This window comes from Bos indicus x Bos taurus, chromosome 28, assembly GCF_003369695.1.
Source record: "Bos indicus x Bos taurus breed Angus x Brahman F1 hybrid chromosome 28, Bos_hybrid_MaternalHap_v2.0, whole genome shotgun sequence".
NCBI lineage: Eukaryota > Metazoa > Chordata > Mammalia > Artiodactyla > Bovidae > Bos > Bos indicus x Bos taurus.
This window is the reverse complement of record NC_040103.1, coordinates 44,149,092-44,171,398: the sequence shown is the minus strand read 5'-3', so window position 1 is coordinate 44,171,398 and position 22,307 is coordinate 44,149,092. Positions and strand designations below refer to the sequence as shown.

Here is a 22,307-nt window from a genome sequence, read left to right as displayed (position 1 = left end):
CACTAGCAGGACCCTAGTGTAAAACAGTAGGCTACAACAGAAAGGGCTACAGCACGCAGATTCTTTCTACGGAGGAGTTCTCAGGGCAACCCAAAGAGAACAGAGGAGGCCAAACAAGGAAACTAGAGGAGCCTGAAGCCTCACAGAGAGACAGTGCAATACTGGCACAGGGAGACCCATCAGGCGACTGACAGTTGCGTCTACACACAAAAATGGAAGAGAGACAGGCATTAAATTAGTGAGGAGAGGCTAGACTAGCTCCGTGGGTGGTATTTGGATAACTATAAAGTTAAAAAAAAAAAAAAAAAGGATGCCTACTTGATACTGTATGAGGCAAAATAAAGTAGGTTAAATTGAACTTATCCCAGACCATGCCTAAAATGTCAGTGGTTTAAGTGACATGTAACTTATTTTCTGCATAAGTCACATGTCTACTGCATGTCATGATGAGGGCTCTGCTCACTAGAGCCACTCAGAGACTCAGGCTGATGGAGACTTCCATTCATAGCTCGCTGGTCAGAACTATTACCATGGTCCCATCTACTCAAAAAACTGTCCAGGACAACAATCCTAACCCATGAACAGAAATCTCTGTTAGGAAGCAGTAATGCCAATGACTTGATGGCAAGCCAGGGAATCCACTGCCGTGGCAATGAAGAGCCAGGTGACAATAATTTCTTACCTTTCTTGGCACATGTTTTCTTTCCAATTCCTATCCTCTGAGTACTACGTACTCTTCTCTACAGATCACTGCTCTACGTAATGATAAGCTCCAAACAATTTCCCTTCTCCGGAAACTCAGAACTAAAGCGCATCTCCTCCCAAGGGCACAGCATTTATATTGGTCAGCGCGGATCGCACTATCTCCACAGACTAACAGAGCACAGATGCTCTGCTGAGCGCTTTTCATTCAGTTCATTCGAGCCTGAGAACAGCTCCTTGAAATAGCTATTATTATTATTCCCACTTTTAATTAGCACAACTGAGGTAAAGAGAGGCTAATTTACTCAGCTGGAAATCTGGAATCAGGCAGCGTGGCTTCAGTGCTCCTGGCCCATCGAGGCCCATTTAGATTCCCTTGTAGGTACTGCTCCTTCCTCATTAAGCCTCATCACGTCTATCCAGCACACTTCTTCAACCTTTCTCTGCAGTGCTCTCCATCTACCCTCTTCTCTTCTATGATGCTCTAGTTCCCAGCTTCCCACAGCTGCCCAACAGGAAGAGCAATGCAGCAGACAACCATTTCCTGAATAACTAGGCCGAGCGGTGTCGCCTCTGCCCTGTGCCATACTCCTCTCTCTTGGGAGACTGGTCCAAAATGTTACTCTCAAATGTTGTCCAGGGCAGGATAGAAAGATCCCCTACTAAAGGATTAGAATGCATTTTACATGAAGGAATCCCTCTCGAAGCCTCCTGAAGAAGAGTGACTGTCCCTGCCCACATGCTGCAAGGAGTTACCAAAGCTTAAAGAACAGGAAGGAAAGAAGGGGTGAGGGCTACAGGGTGGGGAATGGGAACAGCAATTAAGGTCTACTGACCACCAGCGGTGCCTCCCACCTTTCCTTCCCCTGGCAGAGAGAGTTGATCCTACGTCTCCAGGTACCTGAGTGAACTGTTCACAGGTGGGTGAGTCTCAGGTATGAGTTTGTCTTCTACGCTGCTTCTCTGACGGCTAAGCATGCTAACCCTGGTTTGCAGGCACTTCCAGCCTAAGTGAGGAGCACAGCGGCGTTTTCTGTAATAAGGACTGTCTCTCCTCCCCGGCGGCGCAGTGCTAAAGAATCTGCTTGCCAATGCAGAAGACACAAGAGACTCAGGTTCGATCCCTGGGTCGGGAATATTCCATGGAGAAGGAAATGGCAACCCATTCCAGTATTCTTGCCTGGGAACTCCCATGGCCAGAGGAGACTGGCGGGCTGCAGTCCACGGGGTGGCAGAGGGGGCGTGGCTGAGCACACGGAGCACGGCCACTGCTCTAAGTGCTGCGAGCTGAGCTGCATCCCCCAAGTTTACATCTCGAAGCCTAAGCCCCCAGAGGGACGGCATTCGGAGATGGGACCTCTGGGAGATTATCAGGTTTAGATGAGGTCATGAGGGTGTGGCCCTTACGGCGGGATCCGCATCCTTATAAGAAGATGTGCCCGTGTGAGGACTGAAAGCAAGCCTATCTGCAGGTCAGGGAGACAGCCTCAGCAGAGCCTGAGCGTGCTGGTGCCCTGATCTCAGACTTGCAGTTTCTGGAGCTGTGAGAAAATGAATGTCTGTCATTTAAGCCTCCTATTCTATGGCATTTTGTTATGACAGCCCTAGCAAAGACAGCAGAGGTTCTACATTACTTCATTTAATCTCTCAATAGGTATATTTGTTTTGTATGTCTAAACTAGGATTCAACTGTCTAATAACTACAAAGTACACTGCTTTTATCCTGACAATGTCTCCTACATCTTGGCTCTTATCCAATCCTGTCAGTGAATAGTTCTCTTGGATGAGTCCCTAATCTTCCCTAAGCCCAAATTTACTCTTCTGACATTAAGATAACTAAACAGGATTCCTTCTAGAGTGCTTTAGCTGCTCAGAGATTATGCATGAAAGCTAGAAAATAATGCAGAGATTATTTAGAACACAAGAGGCTGTTGTTTTTTTTTCAATCTTCCTGCTCCTAAAAAGTTACCATTACAACATCATATATATAAAAAAGCAGAACAAAGTCAAAAATGAACTATCATTCAGAAGCTCAAATACCAATATCCTTGACTTTACAAGGATAAATTCCAATCCTCCTCATCCTTTAATTCTGAACTTAAACTGGGCTGGAGGGCAATGCTAGTTTCTGCCTTAAATTATAAGCTAGTTCTAGCTGGCACAAAATGCAAAGACCCATTTAGTGTTACATGGAACAATTTTCTAGTGTTTGCTCAACTGTAAATGGCAAAAAACCACTTCTTTCAGAAATCTGCCAAAGAAAAAGACTAATTTTTAACACAAAGTAACTCTTAACACTTTTCACAAATACACCAGTCAAAAAAGAGATATTATACAACATTCAGTATCCCTCTATACTGCTGCTGCTGCTGCTGCTAAGTTGCTTCAGTCATGTCTGACTCTGTGCGACCCCATAGATGGCAGCCCACCAGGCTGCCCCGTCCCTGGGATTCTCCAAGAACACTGGAGTGGGTTGCCATTTCCTTCTCTAGTGCATGAAAGTGAAAAGTGAAAGGGAAGTCGCTCAGTCGTGTCTGACTCTTCGCGACCCCATGGACTGCAGCCTACCAGGCTCCTCCATCCATGGGATTTGCCAGGCAAGAGTACTGGAGTGGGGTACCATTGCCTTCTCCACCTCTATACTGAGGAAACTTCAAATCTATGTAAATGTACACCAAAGACTCTCCTCAGAAAATCTCCACATTAAAAAAAAAATTTTTGCAAAGCACTGTAAAAAAGTAAAAAGAGTCACTAAATTATTACTGTAAGGTAGTTACAGCAGAATTTGCACATCATTATAACCTGCTGAAAAACCATTTTAAAATATTGTTTCACACATTAACATAATGCCAGGGATTTGCTTCAAAAAAATCTGGTAGAAAGGGAAGAGCGGGGGAAATGCAGGAATGGAAGCAAGACAGTTCATGGTAACTGCTGAGGCAGAAGAGGGGCCATATAAGGATTCATCATCCGATTCTAATCCATGTATGGTCGACATTTCTCCACAAGAAAAGCTAAAAAGGTATTACACAATCTTGAAGAACAAATTTAATCCTCATATTCTAAAAATTTTTTAAATAGACTAGTACCTTCCAATCTTTGAATTTTCGCTTTCACGGAAATGATAGCTTCAAAGGGTGAAACTCTCAGCTCAAAACAAGTTCCAGTCAGTGTTTCAATGAAGAGCTCCATGGTATCATAAAAAGGAAGTCTGCAGTACAATGGTCCCACGTTATCTTCATTGAAGAATGGAGGATCTTTCCTGTTATCCATTACTTTGACTTTTCTAATTCCTCTGGAATATGCTGTAGGCAACTGTATTCCAGTTCTAGCCAAATCAGCTTTGAACACTGGTTATATATATGGTTGCTCATGTTTTGAGTTTTATACCTAAAAAACAAGAATAATTTTTTTAACAAGCCCATGTGAAAGTCTCAATCCTCCACAGAGATTTTCTGAACTCTGGCTTATATCAATCTTCCAGACAGCCCAGAATTCGTTTTAGTGCTTACTATGTCTACTCCTCAACTATTCACGATTGTCTTTGAAAGCACTCTCTACCGGTTAGAATGTAAGATTATTAAGAATAGATATATTTGATACATTTTATCTTACTAGAACTCAGCAGTTACTTATGTATACTGCATGCTGAACAAATTATATGTCTTCTTGTTAATGATACTTAAACCAATGACTTCAACATGTAGGTATACATTTGCAAGACCTTGAATGTTATGCACATCCTTTCCTGAAATACACAAGTTACATTTATAACCCACATAAAGCATAATGTTATAGACATTGTACATTTGAATCACACTGAATGGGTAAAACCTCCAAGTGGGAAAAGAATATCTGGAAGACTAGGCGAACAGAATGGGAACACAAGGGCAGTGCAAAAATCAAGAAGAAAAAATGAATGATAAATTTTTTACTTTTTTTTTTTTTGCCAAAGCATATATCACTGAACTCACTGCAATTTTCATTAACAATGTGAGTAAGAGAGCACTTATTTTTTAAAACATGTGGTTTAATTAATAACCTATATCTCCATTCTACAGAGATGATTTCCACAGGCATCTGAAATCCCACACGTCCAAAACTAAGCATCTTGTCCACAAACCTCCTCCTTGTCCTAGTCCCCGTCCTGGTAAAGAGCACCACCATTAACCTAGTCACTTGAGCCAGAAACCCAGGAATCATTTTATATTTTTTCACAATCCTCAAGGTATCCAGATGTGACCAATTCTAACAGGAGAACTTAACATTTCTGTAACACATGACCCTCTCCAACCTCACTGATTAGGACCTAGTTCAGGCCATAATTAGCTCTTAATGGAGAAATTGTGATAGCCTAGCTATGATCTTTGACTCTTGCCCTTCATTATTCTGATCCATTCTCTAGAATGTCAGTTATCTTTTCTTAAAAAAAAAAAGGAAAGTTTAATAAAAACTGGATTAAGGTATCATATCACATAGTTCAGAAATTATTTTATTCTTAATTATATTTGAAAAGATCACACAAAATTTTAAAATTACTTAATATTTGACTTTAGAAGGCACTGCAGTGAAACCACGCATTCAGACTAAATGAGGAAATGAACCTAAGATAGCCTAAAGCCTGAATCTGTTTTCCATTTAAATAAACTATTTTCAGAGCAGTTTTAGGTTCACAGCAAGATAAAACAGAAAGTATAGAGTTCCTAGAAAGTACAGTCTCCAAGTACAGAGGAGAGTGAAAAAGCTGTTTTGAAGCTCAACATTCAAAAAACTAAGATCATGGCATCCAGTCCCATAACTTCATGGCAAACAGAAGGGGATAAAGTGGAAATAGTGACAGATTTTATTTTCTTGGGCTCCAACATCACTGCAGACAGTGACCGCAGTCATGAAATTAGAACACGCTTGCTCCTTGGAAGGAAAGTTATGACAAACCTAGACAGCACATTAAAAAGCAGAGACATCACTTTACCACAAAAGTCTGTAGAGTTAAAGCAATGGGTTTTCCAGTAGTCATGTACAGGTGTGAGGGTTGGACCATACAGAAAGCTGAGCGCCAAAGAATTGATGCTTTCATACTGTGGTGCTAGAGAAGACTCTTGAGAGTCCCTTGGACTTTAAGGAGCTCAAACCAGTCAATAATACAGCAAATCAACCCTGAATTTTCATTGCAAGGACTGTTGCGGAAGCTGAAGCTCCGAAACTTTGGCCACCTGATGAAAAAAGCCAACTCCCTGGAAAAGACCCAGATGCTGGGAAAGATTGAAGGCAAAAGGAGAAATGGGTGGCAGAGGACGCGATGGTTACATAGCATTGCAGACTCAATGGACATGAATTTGAGCAGACTCCAGGAGGCAGTGAAGGACAGGACAGCCTGGAGTGGGGAGTCGGTGGGTTGCAGAGTCAGACACGACTTAGCAACTGAACAACAGAATTTCCATACACTCTTTGCCCGCACACACGCACAGCCTCTCACTACCAACAACTTACATAAGAGTAGTGTATTTGTTACAATCAATGAACACATTGACACAGCAGCATCACTCAAAGCCCACAGTTCACGTTAGGGTTCACTCTTGGTTTTGCAAACTACCGATTGTAGTAACATCATTATAGTAACACAGAACAGCTTCACTGCCCTAAAAATCCTTTGTGCTTTGCCTCTTTATCCTTCTCTCCCTTCAATCCCTGGCAACCACTGATCTACTGATCTTTTCACCATCCCCATAGTTTTGCCTTTTCCTAAATGTCATACAGTTGGAATCATACAGTATGTAGCCTTTTCAGATTGGCTTCCTTCATTTAGTGATTTGCATTTAAGTTTCGTCTATGTTTTTCCATGGGCTGATATAGCCCACTTCTTTAGAGCACTGAAAACCTTTCTGCTGCCTGAATGTACCAAAGTTTATTTATCCATTCACCTACTGAAGGACACCTCTTGGTTGATTCCAAGTTTTGTCAATTATAAATAAAGCCGCTATAAACATCCAAGTGCAGGTTTTTGTATGGACGTTAAGTTTTCGACTTACTGGGGTAAATACCAATGAGTATAACTGCTAGATCTTATGGTAAATATGTTTAACTTTTAAGAAACGGTCAAATTGTCTTCCAAAGTGGCTGTTCTATACTGTTTTCCCACCAGCAATGAATAGCTCCTACTGCTCTACTTCCTCATGAGCTTTTGATGTTGTCAGTGATCTGGATTCCGACCATTCTAACAGGCATGTAACGGGAGGCCTGGCGTGCTGCAATTCATGGGGTGGCAGAGTCGGACACAACTGAGCGACTGAACTGAACTGAATGGAATGGTATTTCACTGCTTTAATTTGCATTTCGCTAATAACATGCAATGTAGAGCACGGTTATCTTTTTAAAATGTAGAACTGATCACGTTATTCCTTAGCTCAAGGCCCCACAATGGGTTCCCACTGTCTACAAATTTGACTCCTTAGAAAGGCTCCCAAGCCCTACTTCATTTATACACATAGCTCATCCCGTCCTGCAATACCTCGGGCATTCTCTCCAATAATCATTTGCACCTGCAGCTTCAGAATACATTGGTCTCTATATCGTTGCTCCTGCTCTCCTCTCCTCACTGCCATCCCCACACCTGGCCACTTGACAAGCACCTATGACCTTTCAAGACTCAACTCAAATAGTAGCTAGTCCACAAAACCTTTTATGGTTACTCCCCTTCACACTCTGACCTCCATAATACAGTGCACCCATTACAATCAGTTTCATTTTTAAAATGGCTTTTTTGCTACTTAAGGGAAGGATTTACTGCCCCATCACCTAAAACAGTATTTTGTACATATTGGTGCACATTAAAAGGTTGTTGAATGAGAAAGTAAATAAATTTTCACCCTCTCAACTGATTTTTAGAGCAAAACTATAATACAGGGCTTCCCTTGTGGCTCAGCTGGTAAAGAATCCACCTGCAATTCAGGAGACCCTGGTTCGATCCCTGGTTTGGGAAAATCCTCTGGAGAAGAGATAGGCTACCCACTCCAGTATTCTGGCCCATATTTAATATAATGAAGTATATTTAATATAATTAACTAACCAGGGAACCTGAATTGCATTGTGCATATACTGCAAAAGGTCCTGAAGATATGATGAAAGAAAAGCTTTTGCTGGCAGCAAGCTGCTTCAAGTGCTGTTATACTATCAAAATAATGAGTAATAAATATAATAACACAAAGTGAAAGCGAAGTGGCTTAGTCGTGTCCGACTCTTTGCGACCCCATGGACCATAGCCTACCAGGATCCTCCGTCCATGGGATTTTCCAAGCAAGAGTACTGGAGTGGGTTGCCATTTCCTTCTCCAGGGTATCTTCCTGACCCAGGGATTGAACCCGGGTCTCCCGCATCGTAGGCCAACGCTTTACAGTCTGAGCCACCAGGGAAGTCCTAATAACACAAAGTATTGTGCTAATACTACTGCTGGCGATAGTGGTAAAAGACCGTTACTTTCACGTAAAAGCCAAATATATGGCTATATTGCTCAGGCTGTGTTTCTCATTTCCTTAATATCTTCACAGGCCTGTAGAAATAATGAATGTATAAAATGAACCCCTAACCCCTTTTTCCATCTCACTGAAATGACTGTTTTTGGATTCAAAATATGATTTTGGATAGAATGTGGATTCGTAAGAACATACTTACCATGCTATATCAAATAAGAACATACTACAGAATTCTCAGTGTCTGTACCCTCAAAGCCAAGAGCACTTTTATCTACACAGTAAGAGATCTAGTAAGAGAGGTCAGGGGTCAGAATATTAAACTGAGCATTAGAAAAATAAAGCCATGGGTGACCAGTGCCTGCCCAAAGAACTCAGAGACAAACATAAAAAGCATTTCTTTCACCACAGTAGACTTCCACAGCAATACCCTGAATATAATAAAACAAGGGGTGGGAGATGGGAGAAGGTAACATAAAGACAAGTTTGGAAGCCCTTCATCTACAGTGAGAATGGATACAGTAATTATGGTCTAAAGAAAAAACAGCGACTTAAGACGAGCATTCCTGGTACTAGGGCACTGCCACAAATCTAGGTCCTAATCATGCAGTAATTTCCAACATCCAAAAAGAAGCAAGATTGGTAATCAAATTCGAAACTGAAATGTATGCCTCTAAGAAATAATTATACCTTTCCTCAGTAGTAGAAATCACTGCATCAGGACACCTTCTGAAAGTTGTGGCTGAATATGCTAGACTGAGCTTACTATGGAACCCTAAAATGCTGGAAAATGAGGGGCAATGAAGAATCAAAAACAGGATGGAACAGGATACAAGGACAGCTTAAAAAAGAAAAAAACAGAAGAGGAGGAAGAAAGGACGAATGCAGCGGGGGGGGGGAAATTACTTCCAGAATTTTTACCAATAATTTTTAAAAAATGCTTAGCTATTAAGAGTAATGACAGCAAACATTTCTCTCTTGTCCTCTGAAAAAGTTCTTAAAATACAATCACCACAGATGTAAGGGAAATGAAAGACAGGTAACGCAGGACCGTGCTGAATAACTAATTTCAGTACCTCAAAATCAGCTTTATCCTCTCTGTTCTAAAGAGTATTAGTCATATAAAAGCAGTTCTTTTAAACTCTTCTCCCGACATGAAGAGATCCAGCATATTACGCAGCCCTTAAATATACCAACTTTTAATGAACTGTTTTTACTAATGTCTGGAAATATCCGTAAGTTTTAAATATATGCTTCAGAATTACATCCACCACGTCACGCATCTGTACCCTAAGCTCTGAAATCAGTTTTCCAGCGGGATTGGGAAGCTCTTCGGAGCCAAAGCCTTCTCGAGCCTTCAAAGTACAGACATTTGAAGAGGACGGAGTCACCTGCGCAGCCCGTGCTCCTCCAGGATAAACTCCGGCTACGCACACGCACTGGCCCGATCAGGACCGCAGAGGTCAGGCTCCGCGTCAGAATCGGCGACTCGCAGGGAAGCACCTGTCCGGCGGGGCGGGCACCCCGCGTCGGGGCGGAAAGTGGAGACAGTCTCCTCCGCCAAAGCAGCCCACCGTGCCGGTCTCGGGGCAGCGGCGGCGGAGGGGGCGCAGCCAAGAGGCCAGCGGCAACAGCGCGGCCCGACTCAGCGGCCCGCGACCCTGGGCGCCCTCCCCATCCGGCCGCTCGCCCTCACCGGCTCTCTTCCACTCGCTCGCCCGCCCGCAGGTCTTTAAGGAGGCGCCGCCCCACGAGCGACGCTGCTGCAGGCACCGACGAGCAACGCTCCGCCGCCGCCGCCGCGACCCCGCCCCTTTGTGACACCGCGTACCAATCGCTCGCCAACGCTCGCGTCGCCCTCCAATCAGTGGGGTCGGGGGCGGGACCTGACCGCCGGATGCCGGCGGTTGCTCGGAAGCCCAGGCTGCCTTCGCGTTCGGTGGTGGTTGTCGGTTAGGAGAAGCCCGGATGTTCTTTATTACTAACAGTGGCCGCCTGACGAGGGCCAAAGCGGGCGGCAGGAGACCAGTCGCACAGCCTTCTGGGAACAACAGGGTTGGCCTGTGGCCGGACGAGGGTGTGGACAGCACCTTTACCAAGACCAACCTAAGGCGCTCTTAGAGGTGCCTGACTTGCTGAAGCCATAGTCCCAGTCGATGGTCTTCCAAGAACCTGTGCACTTCCACTGCGGCCCAGGAGCCATGCCTTGAATGGATGCTTCTCCACGCACTTCACTGTCCCCTAATGTTTCTAGTCCTGCCTACCTTATCTGAAATGTGGGGCCATTGCCATGCCTGGTTGAAAGCAAGGGGGAAAGAAAACACGTTCTGTAGGTCTTACCCATTTTTTCCTCATCCAACCTACCGAGAATTGTGCGGAGTTGAAATTGAGTGGGTACTTCGGGTTGTTAAACTGCAGTGTTGGGTATGCCCAACCAGCCAGCCCCTTCTGTTTTCTAATTGTCAAGCTGTTGAGCTTAGTGTACACCATAACGGACAACACAAGCCTTTCAGCCTGACATGGCCTCCATTGCTGCTTTTTCTCATTTCCCATAGGTGTTCTAAATCCAACCCTTACAGTTTTCCTACTATCCTGGCCTATTGTTTTACTAGTTGGATTAGTTAGTTGACAATAAAAGTAGTCTCCCTCTCACAGAAGCTTTTACTAATCCTTATCTTGTGACTCAGAGGAACCAGTCTAAAATGAACTGCAGTATCTAATCCTTGTCACCCATCCTTTCACATTCTCTGAGAACCTACCCACCAATTTATCTCCACAATTCAGAAAATTGAAAATACACTGAAGTTTATGAGGAGGTACTGGGGCTTTCACACATCTTCAGGCTGTCTCGCCAATGATTCCTTCTTAAATTCTGAGTAGATTGGAGCTCCTTGAGGAACAAGATAAGATTATTATCTTTGTAGACAGCCTATGATGGAGTGAATCTTACTGAATCAAACCTTAGCTTCCAAACCTGCCTGCCTCCCCTCCCAGTCAGGAGAACTGAGAGAACAAGCTAGAGTCAGGTGAATGAGCTGATGTCAATGTATGGCAACCACCACCACAATATTGTAATTAGCCTCCAATTTAAAAAAAAAAAAAAAGCCTTGGGTTCCAACACTGGAAGCCAATTCATTATCATCATCATCTACCAAGTTTCAAGTGCCAGATAATTAATGAAGATCTTTGCATATTCTCTCTCTTAACAATCCTGCAAGGTTGGTACTGAGGCCCCTACATGAATGACAAAGAAGGAAATAACTAAGGTAAAACAAGTTGCCTACACTCAAAACAGTTCTAAGTGGCAGATTTAAATCTAGGCCTCAACACAAAACTCCAAACTTGTTCCACTATGTTACTTTGCTTCCACATTTTGCCTCATCTGTGAAATGAGGGCAATATCTGTATCTGGTAGAGTTATGGAGACTGTATGTGTGTGTGTGCATGCTCAGCCAGGTCCAACTCTTTGCAACCCCATGGACTGTAGCCACCCAGGCTCCTCTGTACCTGGAATTTTCCAAGCAAGAATACTGGAACAGGTTGCTATCTCCTCCTCCAGGGGATCTTCCCAACCCAGGGATCAAACCCACACCTCTCGGGTCTCCTGCACTGGAAGATCAATTCTTTACCACTTGAAAACAGGAATAGTGCCAACCATTGAACCAGTGAGTGTTAAGTTCCCTCTCCCTTTCAAGCATCTCAAAATAGCAATTTGCATATTTTCTAACTTTACTGTCTCTTGAATTCCCTGGAATCAGTCCTAATGGTGGGTCAGTAGATTTTATCATTCCAAAAGAAACACATGTCTAACAAATGCTTACTGAGTGAGGAAGATCCCACATTGGGCTCTGACTCAAGAGCATACAAGTAGCTCTGAATACAAATACCCTAAGGCACAGAAGGAAGATGCATTACATGGGTAGGGAAAAGGAACAGCAAACTAGTATGTACCATCTGGGTCACTCTCTCGGCAGAGCAGGACGAACAGCTGATCTGTGACAGCTATACAAAATCTCCTGAGAATAAACAATTCTCAATTCAACTTTATAAAGTATCCAAGAAAGAAAGAAGTTAGTGGCTTCAGAATGGGTGAAGCCAACTGGGTCTGCTTACAAGATTGCACCACGTTACGGACTGAATACTCGTGAGCGAGAGAGCACCACACAGGAAGAGACTAGAAGTATCCGCCATCCACAGGGGACAACAGTTACAGAAAATTCCCATCAATGTGGAGTTCTACGGAACAGTGGTGCTCTAGAAGCCGACATTCCCATCCTCAGCATTTCTCCCTACCATTATCTGGGTTCATTCCGCTGCTTTCAAAAAATAATGCAAAGCTCCAAGGAGTGGAGACGGATGCATTATGACAACGTCAGCAAACTGCTTCTGTAAAGGGCCACAAAGGACACACCTTGGACTCTGAGCCGTCCAGTCTCTGACGCAGCCGTCAGCTCTGGCGTTTACCTACTACGGGTGCAACAGCCATCAGTTCAGTTGCTCAGTTGGGTCTGACTCTTCGTGACCCCATGGACCGCAGCATGCCAGGACTCCCTGTCCATCACCAACTCCCAGAGAAATGAATGGGTATGACTGCCTCCCAGTAAAACTCTATTTTCAGAAATAAATAAATAAACAAACTGTAGAGGACTGTAGTTTGCCAACTCACTGTAGCAGACCTGTAAGGTCTCTTCAAAATTCAGTGGAATGCGAGGAAACCTGCTCTCCTAGCACAAAGACACGTGAAGTGTATAATCTCTTATCCTCTTCTTCTATCTAGTGCCCAGGCTCTAAGTTAGGGCTCCCATTTATTTAGGGAAGACTTCTGGTCATGTCAGGCATTTGCTTCCTCTGGGAGTCTCTACCCACCTATGAAAGGCACAAATAGGTTTCTTCTCTAATAGACCCTAAACCCATGGCCCCACCAAGGCTAATCAAAATATGGTTTTAAAAAATAGTAACACTGTGAAACATTTATTTTTGTTTGCAGAATTAAGCATGATTTTAAAACCAGTACAGAAAAATATTAAGTATGCTGGGCAAGAGGTGAGCAAGTTGTTTCAGTATTTGTTTTCTATAATTCAGTTAAGGAGCACAGAAGACAGCATCATTAACTCAAGGATGTAGCTGAAAGATACCCTGTACACTCTACTGGCCTCCAAAGGCATTCAAGGGATCATCAAATATGTTGGAAACCTTCTGTCCAGATCTCGATTCAGTCACTTTCTGTGAAGATCGACTTTTTGATTTGGTTGTCTTAGTCTGGATACCAGAGGAGAAGATATCATCTTTAAAAATGGGGAAAAAAAAAGAAAGAAAGTCACAGAATAGGCAAGAAAATGTGTGCTTTTAAGACGTATCTACACAAACCAGCAAAGACTCAAGTCTGATAATAGCACAGGATACCTAAAACCACTAAGAGGAGGTTAAGCCTCTAAGACTCCAGCCGGTCCTGACTCTGCTACTAACCAAGTTTTCTGATCACATACAAGTTAGAGTTTCTGTCTGAGTATAATTTTCTCAGCTACAAAGCCGTGTGTGCACATGCAGGAGAGGAAACGCAGGAGGATAAGTTAATCTCCAGTCCAGCCCATGGCTTTACCATCTGTGTTATTATACTCATTTCTACTCTACATTCTTTTGCCTTTGGGTTTTAAAAGGAAAAGGCACTAAAAATAAGCAAAGGGAAAAATCCAATCTCAGTCTTTCAGAATAAACACATCAATTTGCAGGATCTCAATGCCAAAACGCAGTCTAATGCCTACTTTGGATGACTGGCAGGGGGCACAGTAAGATGAAAGTTAAATTAGACTTCACAGTCAAGCTCCAGGCTCTTCACCACTAGGATATTTATCAAATTTCTTGACATCCATCATAACAAAACATGGTTTCAACAAAATGACTAGTCGATTTACTTATCCACCGTCAGTCTATCCCAGAAATATAGAGCAGGTCAAAGGAAACCAACTAGGGAATGTCTTCCAGGAAAGGGTCAAGACAAAGACAGCGAGAGAAATATCAAGTCACTGAACGGTGATGACTCTCTCTGTCATGTACAGAAAACCAAACTTACCTGTATCATCGTCAAATATAGACTTAGCTTCCACTTTCTTTTTGGACTTTTCTTTTGGTTTTACAGTTAGGTCAGCAAAGATATCAATGTTGTCATCGAACAAGTTGGAGTCAAATGTTCTTTCCTTCTCTCTTGTTTTTTGTGAGGGTTTATTTGCTTCTGTAGCAAATATATCATCCTTGTAAGCCAAAAAACAACCAAAACAATTTTTAATCAAGGTTTTTTTTTCTTTACTACATACATTCATTTCAACAAATTGAAGAAATGCCGACTGCCACGGTGTTCTGTGACAGCCACATTAGCTGCTCCTCTGTCTGGAGAGCACTACCCAAAATCTCTGCCTGGCAAAGTCCTTTTCATTCTTCCAGGTCCCAGCTAAAACACAAGCTGCACAGAGAGCCCTTCTCTACCAGTGCTACCTGAAGAAGCACCTCGCACACCAATCTACCACTCTGCCCCACTGCCCTGGGTTGTTTCAGGCACTTAACATTACCTGGAAACGTTACTGCCCTGTCTGATCCAGTTCCCCTCCCTGAGAGCTCTGGGGAACAGAGCATGGGTCCTGGTTCACCTTGTGTATCCAGTATCCAGATTCTCAATAAACATCTGCCTAATGACATGCAGTATCCAGACGCTCAATAAACATCTGCCTAACGACATCCAGTATCCAGATGCTCAATGAACATCTCCTGAAGAGTATCACCCAAGGCCTTGCTGTCTGTGTTAAATCATCAGCTCCTGCCATGGCCCGTTTCCCCAAGAACCAGAGATTAAACATCCAAGCTGTAAAGGTATCACTTTATATATGCTGACTGCAGCAACATCTATATAAAAATGATAAAAATCAAGACCTGTGTCAATGGTAATGGCCAAGAACAAAACAGAAAATCACTTCTGAATAAGTTTCAGAGTTATTTAATAAGAGAAAGAAAGTGAAAGTCACTCAGTCGTGTCGGAGTCTTTGCGACCCCATGGACTATACAGTCCACAGACTTCTTTAGGCCAGAATACTGGAGTGGATAGCCTTTGCCTTCTCCAGGGATCTTCCTAACCCAGGGATCAAATCCAGGTCTCCCACATTGCAGGTGGACTCTTCACTGTCTAAGCCACCAGGGAAGCCCTAATAAGATAACCTAATAAGAGAACCTAAGTATAATTAGTACGAAAACTTAAGTATAATTACTAAGCAAGCAGATACTGAGCAGCCACAAAACAGCTTTAATGTAATCTCTGGTTCGAATGAGCCAATCAGATATCTTCCTTAACAAAGAACCAGGCACAAAGATGTATTTTTATGTCCTATTACCTCAAATATATCTTGTGCTTTTGAGATAATATCCTGTTGACTGTTGGATTTTGACCCATTCTTCTTGCCTCTCTGGTCTGTAAACAGATCGTCCTCATCTTCTAGGAAAGGGAAAGGATTTGTTTTCTTTGCTGGTTTTGGTTTAATGGACTGAAAGAGATCATCATCACTGCCTGTCTCACCGAGAGCAGGGAACATGGGGCTTCTGTCTTTACTTCCCTCTGCCAGGTTGGCCAGGCTGCTGGCTGCCTTCACCTTGGCTTTTCTTCCTGCGGACTGAGATGCAATGCCCTTGGAAAAGATATCTCCAGAATCAAACAGATCATCCTCAAGAGGCTGACCCACAGATTTCACAAATGGGCCTCTGTTCATTCCAGGCACAGGACCACCTGCCCATGTTGGAGTGGCAGCTGCCACTGCTTCTTCTGCTCCACCAGCTGCCCTCAGCGGTGGCTGACGACCATCTGGTGATGTGGCACCATCTGTCAACTGTGCCACAAATCCCCTGGGGGAACCCACATCCTCGGCCTCAGTGGACTCCTGGGCAGCCAGGTGTCGAGCTGCGCGCGTCTGCGGTCTGCGCTTCCCTCTCACTTTGACCCGGGTCTGCAATGGCAAGAACCACACGTTGATCTGATGGTTTTTTAAAAGGTGCTCCAAGCTAACATAGCAAATAACCAACATCTCAAAATACTGTAAGGTTGTCTGGTCTGTTTCAATTAAGATACTATGTAACATACAGACAAGGTTATTTGTTACAGATTTCCAAAGGCATTCCATAGCTCCTACTACTCCAAGACTAAGTCATTCTTAACCCTTTAGTGTCCCCCATTTTTGAGTCTTTTGAGGACAATTTTTGTTCAGTTTGATAAGGCTTCCCTTACCTAGAGGCCACACCACTCTGTGTCCCACAGTGCTCCCTGGGCCCTACTCTGCCCTAGTTTAAACGCAGGTATCTTTCAAAACAGGAAAGAATCGGGGGGATTCTGGCACTAAGCTTTCTCAGAGGGCTAATGAAAAATCAGGCTCCAGAAACAGGGAACTAAGACAATGAAGAAAGAGAGGGGCTCTTTCCTTCCAGTCAACAAACACTAAATCCAAATTTAAATATTTCACATAAAAAAAAAAAATGTGGCCTGGGAATCAGAACTTTCAATATATGCATCACTTATTAGTAATCACAAAATATGCATCACTTATTAGTAACAACCCAGTATTTATAATACTTTTCCAAAATACACTGTCAAGTAGTTTTAAAAAGGCACATGCTACTTTAGGCAAAGTACTCAATGGTGTTTGCCTATTTCAAGGAAATTTCCTAAATTATTTCAAGAAGTAGTCCATTTAAACTTAACAGGAACAACAAAAAAGCTAACAGAAATATAACAAAACGAGGGATGTTTTATTTTTTTGTAAGGAAAACAGTTTTGAAAATACTTAAAATGCATGTATGTGCAGGGTCATCCTATGTACTACTGCTTACTCAAAGTACAGCTAAGACTTCTTAGAGAAGGAAGACTGGATAGAAAAAAAAGAGAACAAACTAAAATAAAAGTAAACCCCCAAAGAGGTCACGGTCCATGCAGCACAAGTCCACAGTCTTGCGCAACAGTGTGACATGGGATAACTGCCATGGGATCTCAGAAAGGGAGCCCAGGACAAGGAGCAGGAGGGGAAATATGCCAGAAGCTGTGACGTCTGTGCAGAGTTGCCAATGAGGAAAGAGCACTGCTGACTCAGAAGGTGGCATGAAGGGATGGCAGCATCGCACTGGGGCATGTGTGTTCAGGGAATGGTGCCTGAGGACTCGATTTAGACTGACGGTGTGAGGGGACTGGTGGGAGCTGGAAGCTTCAGTTAGCACAGACTGTAAATGGCTTTAATACTAAACCACGGAGCTTGAACATTCTCTTTTGAGCAGTAAGGAGACAGCAGAGGAAGTACATGGTGAGGATATGATCCGCTCAGTGTCTAGAAGGTCTCCAGGGAGCAGCCAGAAGCTGGTGAGCCAGCCACTGAGTTAGAACATAAACATAACAAACGTGGGTGGTGGAAGGGTGGACACAGAACTAGGGAGGTGGAAGGAAGGCGAGGAGGCTGAAGGAAAGAAGAGGCGCCTCCTTCAAATGAGGAATCGCGGTCAGCGGATCCTGTGTTACCGATGAATTCAGAAGAAACATGCAAATTGTTCTGGTTTGTTTTTCTTTAAAAAAAAAAAAAAGGGCAGGCAGGCAAGCAAAGAAGGCTTCAGTACCTTGTTCGCACAGTGTAAGGTATCTGCCTGAGCTGGAAGGTCAAAGCTCACACCAGCCTCCCCACTCCCAGGAGGAGTGGGCACACGGTCCAGACTCTGCATCCTCCCAGGTTCCGACGAAGGAGCACCAGATTCTGGCAAAACAGACTTCATTCCAGAGATCTGGGGAGCTGCTGGAGGCAGCAAGGCTGCTGGGTTGATCGCTAAATTTGCCTAAAAAAACGAAAGGAAGCTGACTCTGTATTGTTTTCTTAAACACAATAGTCAATTATTGTTACTGTGACACATGAGGAAAGACTTGGTGTACATGATGTATATAATATGAGAGGAGAAAGAGAAAGGCAGGGAAATCTCCTGATCCACTCTGAGCTGAGATGGAGGGCTATCACCTGTGCCCATCACAGGGCCCAAGAAGAGGTGTTACAGACCCAGCACACAGGAAGCAACGACTAGAGGGTGGGGAAGGGATGAGAAGACACCGGCAGCAGCTGACAAAAAGGAAAACCCAAAAAAGTGGATAGATGCCACAAGGCAGGCAATGAAGATTCCAGACATGTTATAATTACTTGTATTTTCCAGATCCGAGGGGATGGCTCTTTGGTTTTAAGTGGAGCGGGACCTGGTGAGTCCTGCGTGAAATTACATTCAGTTAAAAATCCACTGGGGAAAAGAGAAGTGTCTCTTGGATCACATTTATATCTGAAAATAAATTTGTGATGGAACAAAGCTATCGGTTTCTGTAATTCTACAATGGAAAAAGCGTTTGAATCTTTCCTGGACTCTCAGAACATTTCATGAACATTACTTCATTTGTGCTTCCTTATCCGTTGAGTTAGGGGAAGGCTGTTAAGACCATACATGGAGTAAAGGAGAGACAGATCATGAATAAGATTCGTAAGAATTATAGTGTTTAGAGCACCAGCTGGAAACATTATCACGCTGGTTATCTCACACAGTAAATATTAGCGCACACAGAAATTCACCCACAGCTTAATGCACTAGTTCTAGAAGCAAAAGAAGCTGAGACTTGAGTTACTGGAGATGTGCGAGTCCTGGAGCTTCATTTCCACAGCTCAGATCACCGAGGCCTCAGTGAGGTATCCCAGGACAGCTGTGAGCCAGGGCCGGGACACACTGTCGAGTCCTGGTCTGCTCTCAGAAGGAGCGCCTCAGAGAAGACTGCTGAGGAGGCCGGACAGCAGCAAGCTCAGAAGAGCCACAGAGAGGGAATCAAGAAACTGGATGCAATTGATACTTAATTCAAATGAAGTCCTACTCCAAGGTAGCCCAAAGGCAGAAATGAGGTTCCAGGGGAAGAAAACGTTCATTTTATCTTCACTCTACCTTGGAATTGAGTCTGCAGGCACTCCAAAAATAATAATGGTAAGTGTAGATTCATGGAAAGACCGTGCAGTGAGGAGAGGAGAGAGAAGCAAGGGCTGGGGAAGCAGTAAGCAAAGAGAAGCAGCCCAGTCGCTATTTCTTCCTTCATAAAGAGAGCTCTGAACGACCCTGGGGCGGCATGGTGGAGTTCATCTGTGTTATAAGGCAAACAGGAGACGCAAGTCCTTAAAGAGATCAGTTCTAACCTGAGGTGTTTCCGACTTCCATATGTCTTTTTCTTTGATACCCTGAGTGGACTCAGGATGTTTCTGGTTCTTGACAGAGGAAATAGAGTTGTCTTTTTTCACTACCTTCTTCTTTTCTGGGATCTTCAAAAACAAAGAACACCCAAAGTCTGTCAAGTATCATAAGACATTAAGGAAAAGTCATAATGCAAAAAAAAAAAAGGCTTCTGAGTTTAAAGTCATTTCTCAAGGGTTGAACAAACAAATACAAGGGCAGCATTTCAGAAATAGCTTTCTGAAGACTGACTTTGCCGGCATCCTCTCTACGGTACAGAGAAAACAGAGTCCTTAGAAAAGCTACTGCAGAAGCAGGGGCGGGGCGGGGGTGCGGGAAATGACAACACAGATGAACATTCAGATTTGTAACTTTGCGCCTGAAAGGCATGAGTGCTCAGCCATCCTATCACATGCAGTGGTCTTTCAATGAACAACTTTAGAACCACCCAAGATTTGTAACACAGTGAGAAAACCTGGTTAGTTATTGCTTTAATGCTAGTTAACTAGGAAACATAGGATGGGGACAACATGAACGCCCTCATCGGCACATCATTTGCTGTTCATTTACTTATGAGCACATTCCTTAACTGTACAATTGGATAATTCATTTCCTTTCCCAGAAGTTTCCCCACATGCCATAGTATTGAGAACAAAAGGCTGGTACCAAAGGCTGCGACTTGGCAGAGCTGAAAAGATCATCGTCTTCATCATCTCCAAACAGGCTCCCAACACTGGGCTCTAACAACTAGAACAGACAAAACTCAAATTCAACATCCAAAACAAAACCAGTTCACAGAGTCAGGTGAGCGGCAGAAGTGCTAGTTAATACAGAAACAAAGCTATGTTGTGCAGAACCACTTGGAACTGACCCTGGATTTTTTGGTGCCAGAGAAAAGGTCAACATCTGGGTCGTTGTCCTTTTGGAGCTTGTGACTAAAAAGGAGCTCTTCATCCTGAAAGACACCTGTGCTCTTGGGGCGGGTACCAGGATCAGGACTCTAGGAAAGAGGGAAGGTCATGTCCAGACTCCCAGCGATTTATCCAAGGAAATCACACAGATATAAAGATTAGACAACAAAGATGTCCCCTGTGGCTCTGTTTATAGCGTCCAAAGGTTGGACACAAGCTGAGTGTCCATCACAAAGGGAATGACACATGCACAGAATGGAATACTCAGGAGATACCAGCCACAGTGGAGAATGTATTTATAAAAACAGATAAAACACACATAATCTGGGAAGATGATCTTTCAACCTTTGTGTGGTATCTGAATTGTTATTTAACATCAATCTTTAGTCCTAGTTCTATACTGAGGAACATTTTAGGAATGAAAATACAAAATTAAACAAGTTCTTTCTATCTCATTCCCAAAGGGAAGAAGAGACGGCAGGTGACTTAATAGCAGAAACTCACAGGTGGTCAAGCACATTTACCTAACTTCTGCTTACCAGCACCTTAGGCCAAATACCGGGCACAGGCGGATGCGCCAACCTTCCACTTTGTCCATCCTCATCCACCTCATTACCTTCAGATTCCAAACAAGTTCTTTCTGTTTGCTAGGGTATCTGACATTTGCAAATTACTACTCACATTACTTGGTTTGATACTATAATGCCCCAGACTTCACATTCTAAAATTCTTCCCTTCATTCTTTAGTGTCACAAACACAGATAGAAACAAACACACACACTCATTTCTGACAAAATGTGTCTCATTAAAATTAATGATTATTGATTACACATAAAAGTGTAACACGGCAACTAAGATTAAAAGTTTTATATCTGAAATCTACATACAAAAGCATATCCAGTAAGAGAAGGGAAGAAAATGCAGCAAAGTATTACATTCACTGTGTGTAGCTCTCATTTACAAGCAAGGCTATCCTACTCGTGTAATAAAAAAATCATAGAACATTGGTTGTTGGACTATATCCTCAGTTTGATTTACAGAAAGTACTGGCAATCTACGGCCCAGCGCTGGTTTTCTTTTTTTTTTAACACCTCTGTTGAGATAAAATTCACCTGAAGTGTGTAATTCAATGGTTTATAGTATATTCACAGAGTTGTCCAAATACCATTACAATCTAAGTTTAGCAAATTCTCACCATCCGAGAAAGAACCTCCACACCTGCCAGCTGTCACTCTCCACTTCTGTCCACTTCTTCCCCCAGACGCTGGAGCCACTCATCTAATACTTTGTATCACCATGGATTTGCCTATTCAGGACATTTCACATAAATGAATTCATATAATAACGTGGTTTTTTTGCCCCCGGCTTGTTTCATTCAACACGCTTCCGAGGTTCATCTGTGTTGTAGCATGCGTTAATAATTTACTCTCTTTATTGCCAGAGAATATTCTCTCGAATAGCTATACACACTGTGTCTATCCATTCATCAGCTGGTGGACATCTAAGCTGTTTCCATCTTTTGGCTATTATGAATAATACCTGTTAGGAACACTGCCTTCGAGTTTCTGCATGAACGTGTGTTTCCACTTCTCTTGGATACACACCTGGGTGTGGGACTGCTGGGTCACATGGTAACCTTGCTGTTTAATAATACCTGTTAGGAACATTGCCTTCGAGTCTCTGCATGAGCGTGTGTTTCCACTTCTCTTGGATACACACCTAGGTGTGGGACTGCTGGGTCACGTGGTAACCTTGCTGTTTTAGAGTCTGAGGAAGCCCCAAACTGCCGTCTGAAGCGGCAGCGCCACTTCACCCCCCACCAGCAGTGAAGGAGGGCACCGGCTTCCCCACCTCCTCACCAGCAGTGAAGGAGGGCACCGGCTTCCCCACCTCCTCACCAGCAGTGAAGGAGGGCACCGGCTTCCCCACCTCCTCACCAGCAGTGAAGGAGGGCACCGGCTTCTCCACCTCCTCA

General features: G+C 43.5%; 2 protein-coding genes across 16 annotated transcripts in view; both read right to left on the bottom strand.

Moving 5' to 3' along the window:
- Window positions 1-9,967, bottom strand: part of ZFAND4 (zinc finger AN1-type containing 4) — a 52,075-nt gene extending 42,108 nt beyond the window's left edge. For 5 of the 7 annotated variants that reach the window (XM_027530516.1, XM_027530519.1, XM_027530520.1 and 2 more), the window contains exons 1-2: window positions 9,560-9,858; window positions 3,792-4,092 (exon numbers count right to left, since the gene is read on the bottom strand). In XM_027530516.1, the coding sequence (XP_027386317.1) occupies window positions 3,792-3,975 (184 nt within the window). In that variant the 5' untranslated portion in view covers window positions 3,976-4,092; window positions 9,560-9,858. The other 2 variants (XM_027530517.1, XM_027530522.1) reach the window with 2 other exon arrangements.
- Window positions 9,968-13,118: 3,151 nt separating this feature from the next.
- The window catches only part of LOC113885608 (WASH complex subunit 2-like), a 45,311-nt gene continuing 36,122 nt past the window's right edge, over window positions 13,119-22,307 (bottom strand). For 3 of the 9 annotated variants that reach the window (XM_027531155.1, XM_027531157.1, XM_027531158.1), the window contains exons 24-31: window positions 20,293-20,421; window positions 20,088-20,168; window positions 19,388-19,510; window positions 18,365-18,427; window positions 17,799-18,011; window positions 15,545-16,150; window positions 14,239-14,416; window positions 13,119-13,453 (exon numbers count right to left, since the gene is read on the bottom strand). In XM_027531155.1, coding sequence (XP_027386956.1) covers window positions 13,314-13,453; window positions 14,239-14,416; window positions 15,545-16,150; window positions 17,799-18,011; window positions 18,365-18,427; window positions 19,388-19,510; window positions 20,088-20,168; window positions 20,293-20,421 — 1,533 coding nt within the window. In that variant the 3' untranslated portion in view covers window positions 13,119-13,313. The remainder of the gene's footprint in view (window positions 13,454-14,238; window positions 14,417-15,544; window positions 16,151-17,798; window positions 18,012-18,364; window positions 18,428-19,387; window positions 19,511-20,087; window positions 20,169-20,292; window positions 20,422-22,307) is intronic. The other 6 variants (XM_027531159.1, XM_027531161.1, XM_027531156.1 and 3 more) reach the window with 5 other exon arrangements.